Here is a 14548-nt window from a genome sequence, read left to right on the forward strand (position 1 = left end):
AATCAATTAATAAATAGTAAAATATTATATGTAGAAAATATTTTCTTACGTCAATTTTAGGGATTTCAAGTCCTCTGAAATATTGTGATTCCGGAATTTTCTCGACACAATATGTCGTTTGCAACACTTCTCACACATTACTTCCGGTTCAGTACAATCGATACAATACCCAAATCCATGGACAGTCTCGTCTTGGCAGAGCTCGCAGAAGAATTCATTAGCATCCGGTGTGTCATCCTTCAGTTTGATGACGTTATGACCTGCTGTGGCTTTTTGCTTCTTGTGCCGTTTGGTGCATGCCTCACATAGCTTCTCATTGCAGTCAGATTCCTTGCAAACCATCATAGCCTCTGCATTGTCACCAATTGCTGAACATATTGTACACATGATCTTCTGTTTTTCCTTTTTTTTAAAAAATGAAAATAATTATAAAGAATCAGAGCTTTATGAAATCTATTAAAAATGAAGATACCTGTATGTTGAGTTAGAAAACCCCCAAACCTAAATAATAAAATCTAACAAAGCTCAGAAGTAATTTTCAAATCTTGAACAAGAGTTCTTTGTCCCATAGCACACCTCATAGATTGCATTTGTCAATGTTAAATAATGAATCTCAATCATAGAAATGATAAATCTCAATTATAGAAATGATGAAATTCCAATTATGAGTCCAGTCTCGCTTCGGTGGGAACCACTTTCATCTTCACTAAATATAGGATGTTTGGATAACAATTGGAAAATTATACAAGTGCATCCCTGTGTTTTTGTTATAAGAATATTGGAAAGGTGAAGATAACGAACGTGATCAATCTCATAACTCCTATACATAATACAAAAGCAAAAGTACGCCAAACATGGACACTGCATGTTCCTAGGAGGAGTAAGCAGATAGTGTCAACCAGTGACATTTGTCTTGATCCATATATCTTGATAAAGTAAATTAAGTCTTCCGTAGTTAAAACCAGTGTGTAAAGACCGGTCGAACAATGGAAAACAGTACGTGATCCCTGGACAAGTAGCATTGATAGGGTAGATTGTTATAATGACCATAGACTTTGTGAAAAGCTGACTTTAAACGAGACTATTGAAACCCCAGTAACAACAAATTACTTGCCAGTAGCTTGCCTCGATTTAAAAACTGATCATATGCAGCACATCTAACTTGCAAGGTCTTGCGTATCGACTTAGTGGGGATATATAAACAGCATATGCAGGTGAGAATGGGGTATTGCTACTTACATAAGGGAAGTTGACGATGGAGAAGCTGAAGTTATGAAAGGTGAAGATAACGAACAGTAATCAATCTCATAATCCCCATAAGCAATACCAAATAGAGAGTTGGGCAAACACAGACCCCTGATTATACCAGAGATGGGAGCAGGTGCCCAGGACGAGTAAACATCCAGATCCAGTTTGTCATCAAATTGAGTTGCTAGTTTGTCGTTAATATTTATATTCAATAAAATATCAAAGTACGAAGCAGATGTGGAAGATTATATGGTATCTTTTAGTTCGAGTTTCCCTGGAATATATCGAATCGATGAATGAATAAAAATGATTATTGATGATAGTGGAAGCTTTTGAATAAATTCTGCCTTGCAAGAATATAAAACAGGTCAGCTACTAAAGGAGCATAATTCGTGTCCATGGAAATTCCAACAGACTGTTGAAAAACCTAATCACCAAAGACTATGAAGATAATGCCGTTGATGAACTCCAGCATCTTTTGATATCAACTTCAGAGTACTTGTGCTTAGAATCAGAGTTGTGTTAAACAAAATAATTCAATAAGAATACAATAATCATGTCTTATCACAAGGTAGCAATATTTCCTTTTTTCCATTTTAATGAAAGGAGCAGAAGGCATATGTTTTGAAGTTGATTTTAGAAGAGATTTGTGATTTCAAATTTACTATGGATCGAGCAATGTATCTATGTTTGTAATAGCGTTGTGAAATTTAAGAATATAATACATGTATAGGTATGGTAACTCATATCCATTCGTTTATTGACTGTAACATTAAATGTGTTAGAAAACTGGAGCAGGATGTTGAAGAATTTCATCTTATTGATGGGCAGTTGGAGTACCCGTTTAAATAGGATTACCGAAAGTGGAATTAATGCCAAGTTCGTTTACAATACAGTTGCAATAATGAGCCTTACAAACAATGACAACATTGTTACAAGCTTTGTCAGCTGGAACCAAAACATGTTCTTTGTTCTATCTAGCTCGTTGATCACTTCTGGTTTACTAAAAACAGAAAGATAGATGACACGCATTTTTGTTTGAAATTGGCCCATGCAGTTATTGAGAAGAAAATTTTCAAACAATACAAATTTTTACTAAATTCTTAATTACCTCCACTTCAAAGAAAGCGTGACACATCATTTGGACAAACTTGATCCCTCCTTACTCAAAGCATGGTTTTGGCAAGTTTGCAGAAGATAGCCCCGTTGTTGTTTTTTTTTTAAGAAATTGAAAATGTTCTAAGTTTATGTACGGACAGACAAACAGAAACCGAACAAAAAGTGTTTAGAAAAGCTCACTTGAGCTTTCAACTTAAGTGAGCTAGGAATTCCAATCTTCCCTATGGTCGAATTTCAGAATGCATTGTGCTGTCATTACATGTAGCTGAAATTGACCATTAGGCCCTAGAGGCAAAACAACCGAGCTTGTATGTGAAACCATTACAGTTGACAGATGACAAACATCAATCACAAAACCTCACACCATCTGTTGGCTCAGATGAGCTAATTTGTTATGATACAAATTACTTACCACGATCTTTCCATCTTTCCTTATACAACTGAAACAGAAAAAAATGATATGTCTATGATAATGAACCCAGCTGTAGATCTTATTTTGCATTTGTCTACGCCATAGTAAATTCTTTGCTTGATGTACCGTTTAAATGAGTCTCCTCCCCTGTATTCATCTGAGTCCGTTACATTAGCGGGTGTATGTGCCTTGATCAACCTGCAGATAATTGAAAACGTATCTCTGTAATTATTAAACTACAATTAACAGTATTTATTTAAAACTGAAACAGACAAAAACAAGAGGTACCGTGAGCAATGCTCACTAAGAATACCCCCCGCTTACCCCAATCTCCCAAAGGGTGTTGGTAATAAGTATAAACTACCTCTTTTCTGAGTGTAAAAAACAAATGGCATGACAAACCGAACCATATTGCTACTTCGATGTCCAGTGCGCGTGACCTTTGACCTTTTGACCCCAAAATCGATAGGGAACATCTTCATCCCATGGGTAGTCCATATGTATGATATGGTGACTGTAGGTGGAAAGGATAACGCTTTAGAGCCCGGAAACCATATTGCTACTTAGATGTCCAGTGCGCGTGACCTTTGACCTTTTGACCCCAAAATCGATAGGGAACATCTTCATCCCATGGGTAGTCCATATGTATGATATGGTGACTGTAGGTGGAAAGGATAACGCTTTAGAGCCCGGAAACCATATTGCTTCTTCGATGTCCAGTGCGCTTGACCTTTGACCTTTTGACCCCAAAATCGATAGGGAACATCTTCATCCCATGGGTAGTCCATATGTATGATATGGTGACGGTAGGTGGAAAGGATAATGCTTTAGAGTCCGGAAACCATTGCGTCTACAGACGGACGGACGGACGGACAGACGGACAACCCGATTCCAGTATACCCCCCCCCCCCCCCACAACTTGTTGCGGGGGGTATAATGATATGTCTATAATAGTGAACTCAGTTGTAGATCGTGTTGCATTTGTCTCAGTCATAGTAAATTGCTTGATAGATGTACCTTTTAAATGAGACTTCTCCCCTATATTCATCAGAGTCCTTTATATTACTGGGTGCATGTGCCATGGTTAACCTGCAGAGAATTGAAAATAAATATTTCTTTAAATAGTGTTATGAAATGTGGTAATCGACAGTGTATTAGTTGGGTTGTGCGGACCGTGGGTGTCGGCTTAGGCGGCTCAGTGGTTAGGGGACCTAAAACTAGTAATGCGGGGGTACAAGGTTCGATTCCCGGTCTAGATATATTTTTTTATTTCGTTTTTATTACCTTTGGTGCCGTGGACATCAGGTAAAAGTCCTGCCAGTGGCGAAAACAATATGGGTTGTGTGTCTTTGAAGGTGAAAACAAATTGGAGGAGGGAGGAGTGTAATAATTAGGGCTATCCAGGCCGTGAATATCGGCCTGGTTAGCTCGGTGGTTAGAGCATCTGATAAGTATTACACAGGTTCCGGGTTCGATTCCCGGATCAACCTTAACTTTTCTCCTCACCTATATATTACAATAGTTTATCAAACAGCAATTCCTAAACAAAGGAAATTGATTCAGTCATTGTAAGGAGATGTCGGCGTTTAACATTTATTCAAATTCATGGGTACATTGTAGATGTATAAGTATTTAATCAACAGGATCAAGGGATATTTCGCTATTGATGTTTTGTCACACATCCCTTTTGAGCAAATCTCCCCCACACCGTTTGGAACCAAGATATCATGGGTTGAACACACTCGAATTTAAACTTGAATATATATGCATGGATGCATTTCAATGTATAATCGACCCTCTACCCACCAAATGTCATGATGTGAGCAAACATGAATTTACCCTTAAAGAGGATGAGTTACTATTCATTTTACGAATTGAAACCTTTAGTTTTGAGAAAGAACTTAGCATATTAGCTTTGGATTCCCGCCTATATTTTCAACTTGTAAAAAGGTTTTCAATTTTGCTAATGAGATTTGAAAATCAGGCTTTAAAACATGATATCTTTTAAAATACTTATTGAATTGTCAAATTCCTTTGAATGATTTAGTTAAAATTCATATATAAATATCTATAATGACAATAGAAATAATTTTAAAATGATAATTTATGAAAATTGACAAGAAGGTAGGCGGCGAAACAATGCCATCATTCGCAATTCTTTCTTTCATTCATGTATTCCCATGTAAAAACTGTTATGCCTATTGTTGCTTCATCTGATTCAGGGAAGGTTTTTTTTTTTCTTTCTGTTTTGTTTTGTTTATTTTTTATTCTATTTTATTTTTTTTAAACGCACTACTCTATTTTCTCTTTTCCTTAACTATACCCCCTTGGAAGGAGAATTGACTATTCGTTCAAATAGATTTGAATCTCCGTCAACCCAAGTTAAGTTTCGTTGAATTTGACCTTGCTATAAAATGTGAAATATTATAGCAGTCGACATTTAGATGATAAATTTTTAAGAAAAGCTTACTTGCTGATAGACCGATAGGAAATAATAGCTGTTCACGTTTAGAAATATCTCAAACTTCACGTATAACATCTGATGGTCTGAACCCAAAGGCTATGCATTTTACAATTTTGGTAATGGGCCTATCGCTCCTTTTAATCATGAAAACAGATTGAGTGCTTGACCCTCACGGGTAAAGAAGATGTTTCAAGACTGCATTGGTTTTTTTTTCTGGTTTCAGTTCCCACCCTTCAACTTCCTGAAAGTCAGGGTCCATGATATCTCAAAGTTTGTTCCCCTTTACCCATAACTGCTATACCAGTATACCATAATTGGTTGAAATTGGTCCAAAAGTTCAAGAGGAGCTGAAAATATACAAAAGTTTAGGACCGACACGCGTAGTATGACCACGAACAAAAACAGAAAGCAAGAGATCACCTCCGTAGCTCAAGTATAATCCTAACAAGAGGTACTGTGAGCAATGCTCACTAAGAATCCCCCCCCCCCGCTTACCCCAATAAAGGGTGTTGTTAATAGGTATAAATTACCTCTTTCCCGAGTGTAAAAATATGGTATGCCTTTGTAGAAGAAAATGGAAGATAGAGTCCGAAAACAAATCCATGGTATAAACCTATAATTTTGACCTTGAGATCAAAGGTCAAGGTCATAAAGAGGTCATGAATGTACATGACACATAGTCTCATGGTGATACCCCATGTCTTATGGTATGACTATGTCAAAACCCTATAATCAAGTTTGACCTTGAGGTCAAAGTTCAAGGTCATTTATAGGTCATGAAGGTACATGACACATCGTCTTATGGTGATACACTCATGTGTCAAATATGATATGCCTATGTCAAAGAACAAAGAAGTCATGGCCCTGACACAAATCCATTGTAAAAACCTTTAATTTTGACCTTGAGGTCAAGATCATATGGAGGTCATGAAGGTACATGACACATCGTCTCATGGTGATACACTCATGTGTCAAATATGGCATACCTATGTCAAAGAACAAAGACGTTATGGCCCGGACACGAATCCATAGTAAAAAACCTTTAATTTTGACCTTGAGGTCAAGGGTCAAGGTCATATAGAGGTCATGAAGGTACTCAACACATCGTCTCATGGTGATCCACCTGTGTGCCAAATATGGTATGCCTAAGTCAAAGAACAAAGAATCTGCACAGACAGACGGACGGACGGATGGACAGACGGACAGACAGAGTGATTCCTATATACCCCCCAGAACTTCGTTCGGGAGGTATAATAACAAAACGCAAAGAGACAAACGCAAATGTTTGCAGCTATTCCCCCGATTTTCTGAGTGAATTTTAGACTCCAAGAAGAATTCTGTATGTATTCAAACAATGATATGGAAGATTGCGGTAACCATTTTAAATCCCCCTAGTACATTAGTACACAAACTAGAAATTCATACCTTATACTGTACTATTGTTTCCATACAGCGTGGCACATCGCTTGATCGAACGTACAGACGTTTGGACCAGGCATCTCATAGATGTCAATGAAACAAGTTTTACCTTCGTTCTCAATGACCAATCACATAGACTGTCGGACAGAAAGTCACAGGACAAAAAGTCACGGACAAAATGACCATGGACACAATTAGAAATTTTACGAAAGTACGATAAAATGTCGCAGGATAAAAAGTCACAATTCAAAAGAAAAAACATTGAGTTTTATATAGATTTGAAAAAATCTGTTTTTTCTTGTTAAGTTTAAGAAGGTATACATGAAAAATGTTATATATTCTATAAAAATCTATTTAAAGTTTGACAAGAGGCCCATGGTCCACATCGCTCACCTGAGTCACCTTGCCCCATAGACATTTTCTCTATATATTCACATGTAAAATATGTTGATCTATATTGTGGCCCCAACCTACCCCCGGAGACCATGATTTTCACAAACTTGAATCTGTACTATGCCAAGAAGCTTTCCTGTAAATGTAAATTTCTCTGGCCCAATGGTTCTTGAGAAGAAGATTTTTAAAGATTTTCTCTATATATTTGTATGTAAAGCTTTGATCCCCTATTGTGGCCCCACCCTACCCATAGGGCCATGATTTTAGAAAACCTGAGCCAGAAAGCTTTCATGTAAATGTTAACTTTTCTGGCCCAATGGTTCTTGAGAAGATTTTTAAAGATTTTTCCTATATATTTATATGTAAAAGTTTGATCCCCGATTGTGGCCCTATCCTAACGGTAACCCCGGGGACCTTTGTTCTAACAAACTTGATTCTGCACTATGTCAGAAAGCTGTCATGTAAATTTGTACTTTCCTGGCCCAGTGGTTTTGAGAAGACTTTAGAAGGTTTTCCCTATATATTCGCATGTAAATTTTTGATCCCCTATTGTGACCCCATCTTACCCCCGGGGGTCATGATTTTAACAAACTTGAATACCCACTATGTCAAGAAGCTTTCATATAAATTTCAGCTTTTCTGGCCTAGAGGTTCTTGGAAGAAGATTTTTAAGTGACCCAACTCTATTATGACATTTTTGTGATTATCTCCCCTTTGGAGGGGGCATGGTCCTTCCTTTGAACAAACTTGAATCCCCTTCACCCAAGGATTATGTGTACCTAGTTTAGTTGAAATTGGCTTAGTGGTTCTGGAGAAGAAGTCGAAAGTATGAAAAGTTTACAGACAGACGGACAGACGAAGGTAAACGGGTGATCAGAAAAGCTCACTTGAGCTTTCAGCTCAGGTGAGCTAACGATAGTAATTTCTTATCATTATCCAATTTTCATTCATTTTATCATATTAATTGTAAAATATGAATTCGAATTAAAAAAAGAGATTATCTATTGACATCGAATAAGAATAAGCTTTCTGATAATTTGGTTTACAATACTACATACATTGTATTGTCAAAACAAAATCTGATGACAGGATTAAAGTTAGCTTCCTTTCACTCTCGATTGATATTGTCAACACAAGTAGTAAGTGAAGGCATATGAACGGAAAGGGCTTATACTATGGCATAAACAAAGTCATTTTTCTGACTTTTTGTCCTATTGATTTTGTGAGTTTTTTGTCATGTGTCGTGGGAATCCGGGTTAGAATAGGTCCCCGGTACCTCTTGCTTGTCGTACGAGGCGACAAAATGGGACGGTCCTTCAGTTGAGACCGCAACAAGAGGCCCATGGGCCACATCACTCACCTAAGTCACCTTGGCCAATATTTAAATAGTTTCCCTATATACATGTACTCGCATGTAAAACTTTGATCCCCTATTGTGGTCCCATCCAACCCCCGGGGGCCATGATTTTTACAAACTTGAATCTGCACTATATCAGGAAATTTTCATGTAAATATAAATTTCTCTGGCCACTGATTCTTCAAAAGAAGATTTTTAAAGATTTTCCCAATATATTTGTACGTAAAAATTTGATTCCCTATTGTGGCCCCATCCTAACTCCAGGTGCCATGATTTTAACAAACTTGAATATGCACTATGTCAAGAAACTTTAATGTAAAGAACCTGATTCACAAACCCCAAAATATGGCCCTTAAAATATATAAAAATGAAAGTAAATGTTGAATACGAGTATTGGTGTTATAAATATGTATCAGAATCCGGGGTTTAAAAAAACATGTTAGATTTTAAAAATAGGAGCACAACTAAAGCTGTATACATACTAGAACCGGATATGGTACCGTATTTTTGTCATTTTTCACCAAAAACTGGTTATTTTGTAAAGGTTTTGCCATACTGGTTTCATCTCGCCCAAAATATTTAAAGTATTTTTATAATATAAACCTTTTCAATTGACCATAAATGCAAAAATATTTTAGGGCGATCTATGAGCACTATTTTTGTTTTTCAAAAAACGATATTCCGGATTGCTGAAAAATATTACGGTTATAATGCGCTGGTGGTGGTAAACTTGAATTTTACAGAAAATATGGCTGGTTTAAGTATCTTATGGAGAAGGAAAGTACGTTTTTTATTTCGTGTTATGTATATGTACATAGGTGTTTATGTTTAATGCAAGGGAAATTCCCTAACCTAATAATAGTTTTCGGTTGCAGCTTGTTTTGCCCTTTTACTATAGATTTTCCATACCTAGTTGTTTTCATCTTTTAAAGTCGTTCACAATACATCTTCATTGCATCGTTGCTTAAAAACTGTGTACAATTTTGGTAGTTTTACATTAATATCATAAACATTATCATTGAACAAAACGACATTTACCGAAACTGTTAGGCCTAGTGACTGAAATGAACATGGCGCGGTGTCTTCTTTCACTTTGGGATATCGGAAAATATTCAGGCTTCACGCAAGTATTCTTGTATGGTACTGATATCATATCGAATAATTTTTGCTCTATTTATTTTACAAAATTGTTACTACGCAGCTTAGACTGTCAACATTCGAAATAACTGTTTTATCTAACCTAACTTTACGTACATTGGGAGCAAGTCCTTCTTTGATTTACAGTACATCCAAGTTTCGGGCTGAATATTAGCATGACCTGGTCAGGCAAAAAGGAATTCAAAATAACAGATTTAAACTACAATTTGACTTACCATAGCATGCAGCATTGCGCCAGTTAAATCCGACACAGTAAATTATGTAAGCAATTCATAGATAGCGATCCACATGTTATCGATGAGACATGACATCAGTAGTATAAGCCCTCCCGATAGGGGGTTCAACTGAGTGCACTTTTTATGCAAATGAGGTCAAGCAAGGGCGTCTTTTGATTGGTCAAGCGGTGTCGGGGTCAACGGAGTGGTTCAATATCTAGGACGGGGTCAACTTGCGGACCCCAGCAGGGGTTGTAGGCCGGGTGTCGGGTTAATAGGCTGGCCTATTGCCGCTGGTCTAATTTTAGCTCTATGATGCGGTACTTTCGCTTTGAGTTCCTGGAAAAGGAACCTGGAGCTATTTTTCTGAAAATCGGTATAAAATCCAGTGAAATCCTGTGTATTTCTATGTATTCCTGTGTATTAAATCTAAAGAATAACACAAGGCTTTAAGTTGACATGTTTATTAAAGAACAATGGTACAATCCCCAGAGCTGGCACGGTACCTAGTTTTACCCAGCGCTGTCTATAGGTAATATATAAAGCGGCGCGCGGTGCATTGGGTGTCACTTTCGACATCATGTCAGACAAGTTACCTAGTGGACTTCCACGGAGTTATATTGAACAGCGCTTGAGATTTTTGAATGATCAGCTGAACAGACAACGGCAGCGTGAATTACAACTCCGCAGAGAGAATCAACGGCGATTACAGTATTTACAGCGGGGAGGAGGGAAAAAGAAACTCATTTCGGATTATTACAAAATTCAACTGGAACGAGGACGTCAATCACGGAAATTTAAAGTCAAGGAAAATGTCTACAATGTTGCCTTCAAGCCTATTCCAGAGAAAGAAAATACAGCCTTCATTCGTCGCCTCTTCCGGGATATGTTAAAAAATGTGAAACAGGAAATGCAGTGCAATCCCAATGATTATCTACGTTTAAATATTCGGCACCCGTCTCTGGATTCAGTTATTTGGTACGAATTTACGCAGTCCAATCAGCTCAACGAGGACAAAATTCTGAACAAAATAGAAGCCGTGCAGCAATCTAAAAAGGAATTCCTAATCACCGACGGGGCAGTGCAGATGGATTTTTTCCATGTCAAATATCCACAAGGCAGCGGGTGCACTAAGAAAAAACATCTACACGTGGATAAGGAGAAATTCAAAACCTCTAAGAGAGCGATCGTTCGCATTCAAAATCCTGAGGATTCTCTCTGCTTGTCCCGGGCTATTGTGGTAGCACGTCTACACAGCCAGAAATCAAACGACCCGGCATGGGAAACGAAATGGTTACGCATGAGAAAAGGGGATAAAGATTCTCTCGATCAGAAACGAGAAGCGAAAGCCTTGATGGAACAAGCTGGGTGTGTTATGAACCAGCCGTGTGGGCCGCGTGAATGGGAGCAATTACAACACTCGCTCACCCCGCAGTATCGATTGAAAATATTTCAATTCAAAACGAATACAGCTCGTTTACGACTGGAACCTATTTACAAAGGACCGGGACACGGGACTTGTTTGAATATCCTGCTGGATAACGAGCATTACGAGGCCATTGTGTCTATGCCTGGAGTGACGGAAAACAAATACTATTGCGATTATTGCGATGTTGGCTACAGTCACATTGAAGAACATCGGACCGTCTGTCCTCATCGATGCTCATTTTGTTTATCCGATACCCCCTGTATCCCGGACGGGACTCAGACGAATTGCCCTCATTGTAAGGGATTTTTCAGAAATGCAGCTTGTTACCAGAACCATTTAAAACCCTACAGCAGTAATACAACGACCACGGTCTGCAGTTTAATGGGGCGCTGTAACCAGTGTCAGAAATGGATGTCCAAGAAATTATTAAAACGCCACGCGTGTGGGGGTCAAACCGAATGCCGCATCTGTCACAAAGTCGTCACCATGCCTCATCACTGCTTTGTACAGACGAAACCCAAACCTAAGAAAGAAAAAGAAGAAGAAGAGGAGTTGAAAATATACATTTATTACGATTTCGAATGCAGTCAGGAAAACGGTATTCACATCCCCAATTTATGCGTGGCAGAACGTGTGTGTCAACATTGCGACAGTGTGGATATCGACAAGCCCTGTTCTCATTGTGAAGGATTCGGATCACAACGCCGCTTCCTATTTCAAGGACCCGACACGTTAAAACAGTTTATGGAATGGCTCTTACAGAGCGAGACCGATGAGCAAGGCCATGTGGAACTCAAACACGATGAAGCCACCATCATTGCCCACAATTTCAAAGGATACGATGGGCAGTTTATTTTGAATTACCTGGTTCACACGGCGTGTACCCACCGTCATCCTGAACGGTAGTAAAATCTTATCCATGCAAGTCTTGGGGTTGAGATTCATCGATTCTTACAACTTTCTACCCTTTGCTCTTGCCAAGATGCCCTCTGCTTTCGGATTAACGGAATTGAAAAAAGGATATTTCCCGCACTTTTTCAACACGACAGAGAACCAGCAGTATGTGGGTCCTTACCCGGCCGCTCATTTCTACAATCCTGACGATATGTCCACCGCCAATCGTGAAGCCATCTATACTTGGTACCATCAACAAGAGGGCAAAGTCTTTGATTTCCAGAAAGAATTCTTAGCTTACTGCATCTCGGACGTGGATATTTTACGCCGGTGTTGTGCCCATTTCAAGTCCACCCTGTTTGATCTGGTGGAAGTAGACCCCTTTCAAGAATCCATCACGTTTGCCAGCACGGCTAATTTAGCCTACCGACGAGGATTCATGGTTGAAAATACCATCGCCATCATTCCTAATATGGGCTACCGCCCAGCACGACGATATTCAGCTAAAGCTTGTCGATGGCTCGCCTGGCTAGAACATCAACATCACTGCATACGACATGCTAGAAATGGGGGCGAAGTCACGCTTGGACCCTATACAGTAGATGGGTATGATGAGGAATCTCGTATCGTGTACGAATTCTATGGCTGTTACTGGCACGGCTGTCCCACCTGTTTCCCGAATCTGTTGACTGACATGCATCCTCATCGTGCTCAGCATACGTATCAAGACCTCTACCTGGACACCTTAAAACGAGCCAGTGCTTTAGAAGACCAAGGCTATACAGTCGTGAGCATATGGGAACACGAGTTTGATCGTCAGACCCAGACCAATGCCGACTTACAGGAATTTTTACAAGGAGTCGATATACAAGATCCTTTGAATCCCCGTGACGCTTTGTACGGAGGGCGGACCAATGCTACACGACTGTATTGTGAGGAAGGGGATATGCGATACGTGGATGTCTGTTCCCTGTACCCGTACGTGTTGAAATACAAGCCATTTCCCGTCCAACATCCCCAAGTCATCACCAGCCATTTCACCGATGTCAGAGACTATTTCGGACTCATTCGTTGTCGTGTCTTACCACCCCGAGAGCTGTATCACCCCGTATTACCTTACAAGACCGGGGGCAAATTACTCTTTCCCTTATGTCGCACCTGTGTGGAACAGCGCAACTTAGGACCCGACGAGCGGTGCCAGCACACCGATTCTGAACGCAGTCTCACTGGCACCTGGGTGACCACCGAACTTCACAAAGCATTAGATCTGGGTTATCGTCTCGACCGCATTTACGAAGTTTGGCATTTTGAGAAAACCAGTGACCACTTATTTCGAGCGTATATCAACACCTTTTTGAAAATTAAACAAGAAGCTTCCGGATTCCCCGAGGATTGTCAAACAGCCCAACAGCAGCAACATTACATTGAGGAAATTCAGCAACGAGAAGGTATTGCCATGAACCCGGCCGACATCCAGAAAAATCCGGTCCGAAGAACCATTGCCAAACTCTTTTTAAATTGTTTGTGGGGAAAATTTGCTCAACGATTACAATTACCCAAATCCCTGTATCTCACGGAAGAAGAATTACAACAGAAATTACAAGATGCCACTTTAGAAGTCAAAGGCGTCGAACTCTTAGAAAATCGTGAACGCCCCGAATGTGATATGATGCTGATCAATTATCAGGAGAAAGAAGAATTTTTAGAAGACTGTCCCTTTGGAAACGTGGTGCTGGCGTGTTTTACAACAGCTCATGCTCGTTTACATTTGTACGAGACGTTACAGCCTTTGGGAGAGCGTGTCTTATACTTTGACACGGATAGTATCATCTATCAGCACGACGAGAGCCAGTTCAACCCGACCATTATCAACAGTTTAGGCGGCTGGACCGATGAATTGGGTGGAGATCGTATCATCAAGTACATGTCGGGAGGCCCTAAAATTATGCATACGACACCCAGAATGGAAAATCTGTCTGCAAAGTCAAAGGATTGACACTCAATTATCGTGCCTCTAGAGTCGTGTCTCTCGATACGTTGGAAAAAATGTTAAAAGGAGAAGAAGAAGAAGTCCATGTCCGCTATCCGCACTTTATTCAACGAACCCGCCAACATGATGTGCGAACCATTCCTCTGGTGAAGAAATACCGCATGGTGTATGATAAACGTCATCGTATTCATGACTATGACACGCTGCCTTACGGGTATTAAAAAAGGACATGCTAGAGAAAACCATCAGTCTGCAAAATGAGTAAATACGGATCACTACAGAATCCTTCAGTGCCTTCCTATGGTGAATTATCGGCTCGTCTAGCGTCATTTCATACAGCCCCCGATATTCTGTTGAACTTATTACCTAACATTGCAGAAGCCGGATTCTTTTACAAAGGAATGGATGATCATGTGCGTTGTTTTCATTGCACATTATCTCTCAAACATT

The 14548-nt window shown here is 39.4% G+C and overlaps 2 protein-coding genes across 4 annotated transcripts in view; one reads left to right on the forward strand and one right to left on the reverse strand.

Moving 5' to 3' along the window:
- LOC125674784 (uncharacterized) overlaps window positions 1–14548 on the reverse strand; it is a 44142-nt gene that overhangs the window by 7662 nt on the left and 21932 nt on the right. Inside the window, exons 2-5 of one of the 3 annotated variants that reach the window (XM_048912065.2) lie at window positions 3797–3868; window positions 2906–2977; window positions 2780–2807; window positions 50–402 (exon numbers count right to left, since the gene is read on the reverse strand). In XM_048912065.2, coding sequence (XP_048768022.2) covers window positions 50–402; window positions 2780–2807; window positions 2906–2977; window positions 3797–3861 — 518 coding nt within the window. In that variant the 5' untranslated portion in view covers window positions 3862–3868. Of the gene's footprint in view, window positions 1–49; window positions 403–2163; window positions 2315–2359; window positions 2808–2905; window positions 2980–3796; window positions 3869–14548 lie in introns of those variants that run through there. The other 2 variants (XM_048912067.2, XM_048912066.2) reach the window with 2 other exon arrangements.
- On the forward strand, window positions 12197–14104 carry LOC130053638 (uncharacterized). The gene has a single exon (XM_056161002.1). The coding sequence runs from the start codon at window positions 12197–12199 to the stop codon at window positions 14102–14104; it is 1908 nt and encodes a 635-aa protein (XP_056016977.1).

The sequence above is a fragment of the Ostrea edulis genome, chromosome 3, assembly GCF_947568905.1.
Source record: "Ostrea edulis chromosome 3, xbOstEdul1.1, whole genome shotgun sequence".
In the NCBI taxonomy this organism is placed as follows: domain Eukaryota; kingdom Metazoa; phylum Mollusca; class Bivalvia; order Ostreida; family Ostreidae; genus Ostrea; species Ostrea edulis.

Excerpts from the sequence above, each read along its gene's own strand:
- LOC130053638 (XM_056161002.1), top strand. The coding sequence starts at position 12,197 with ATGCCCTCTGCTTTCGGATTAACGGAATTGAAAAAAGGATATTTCCCG.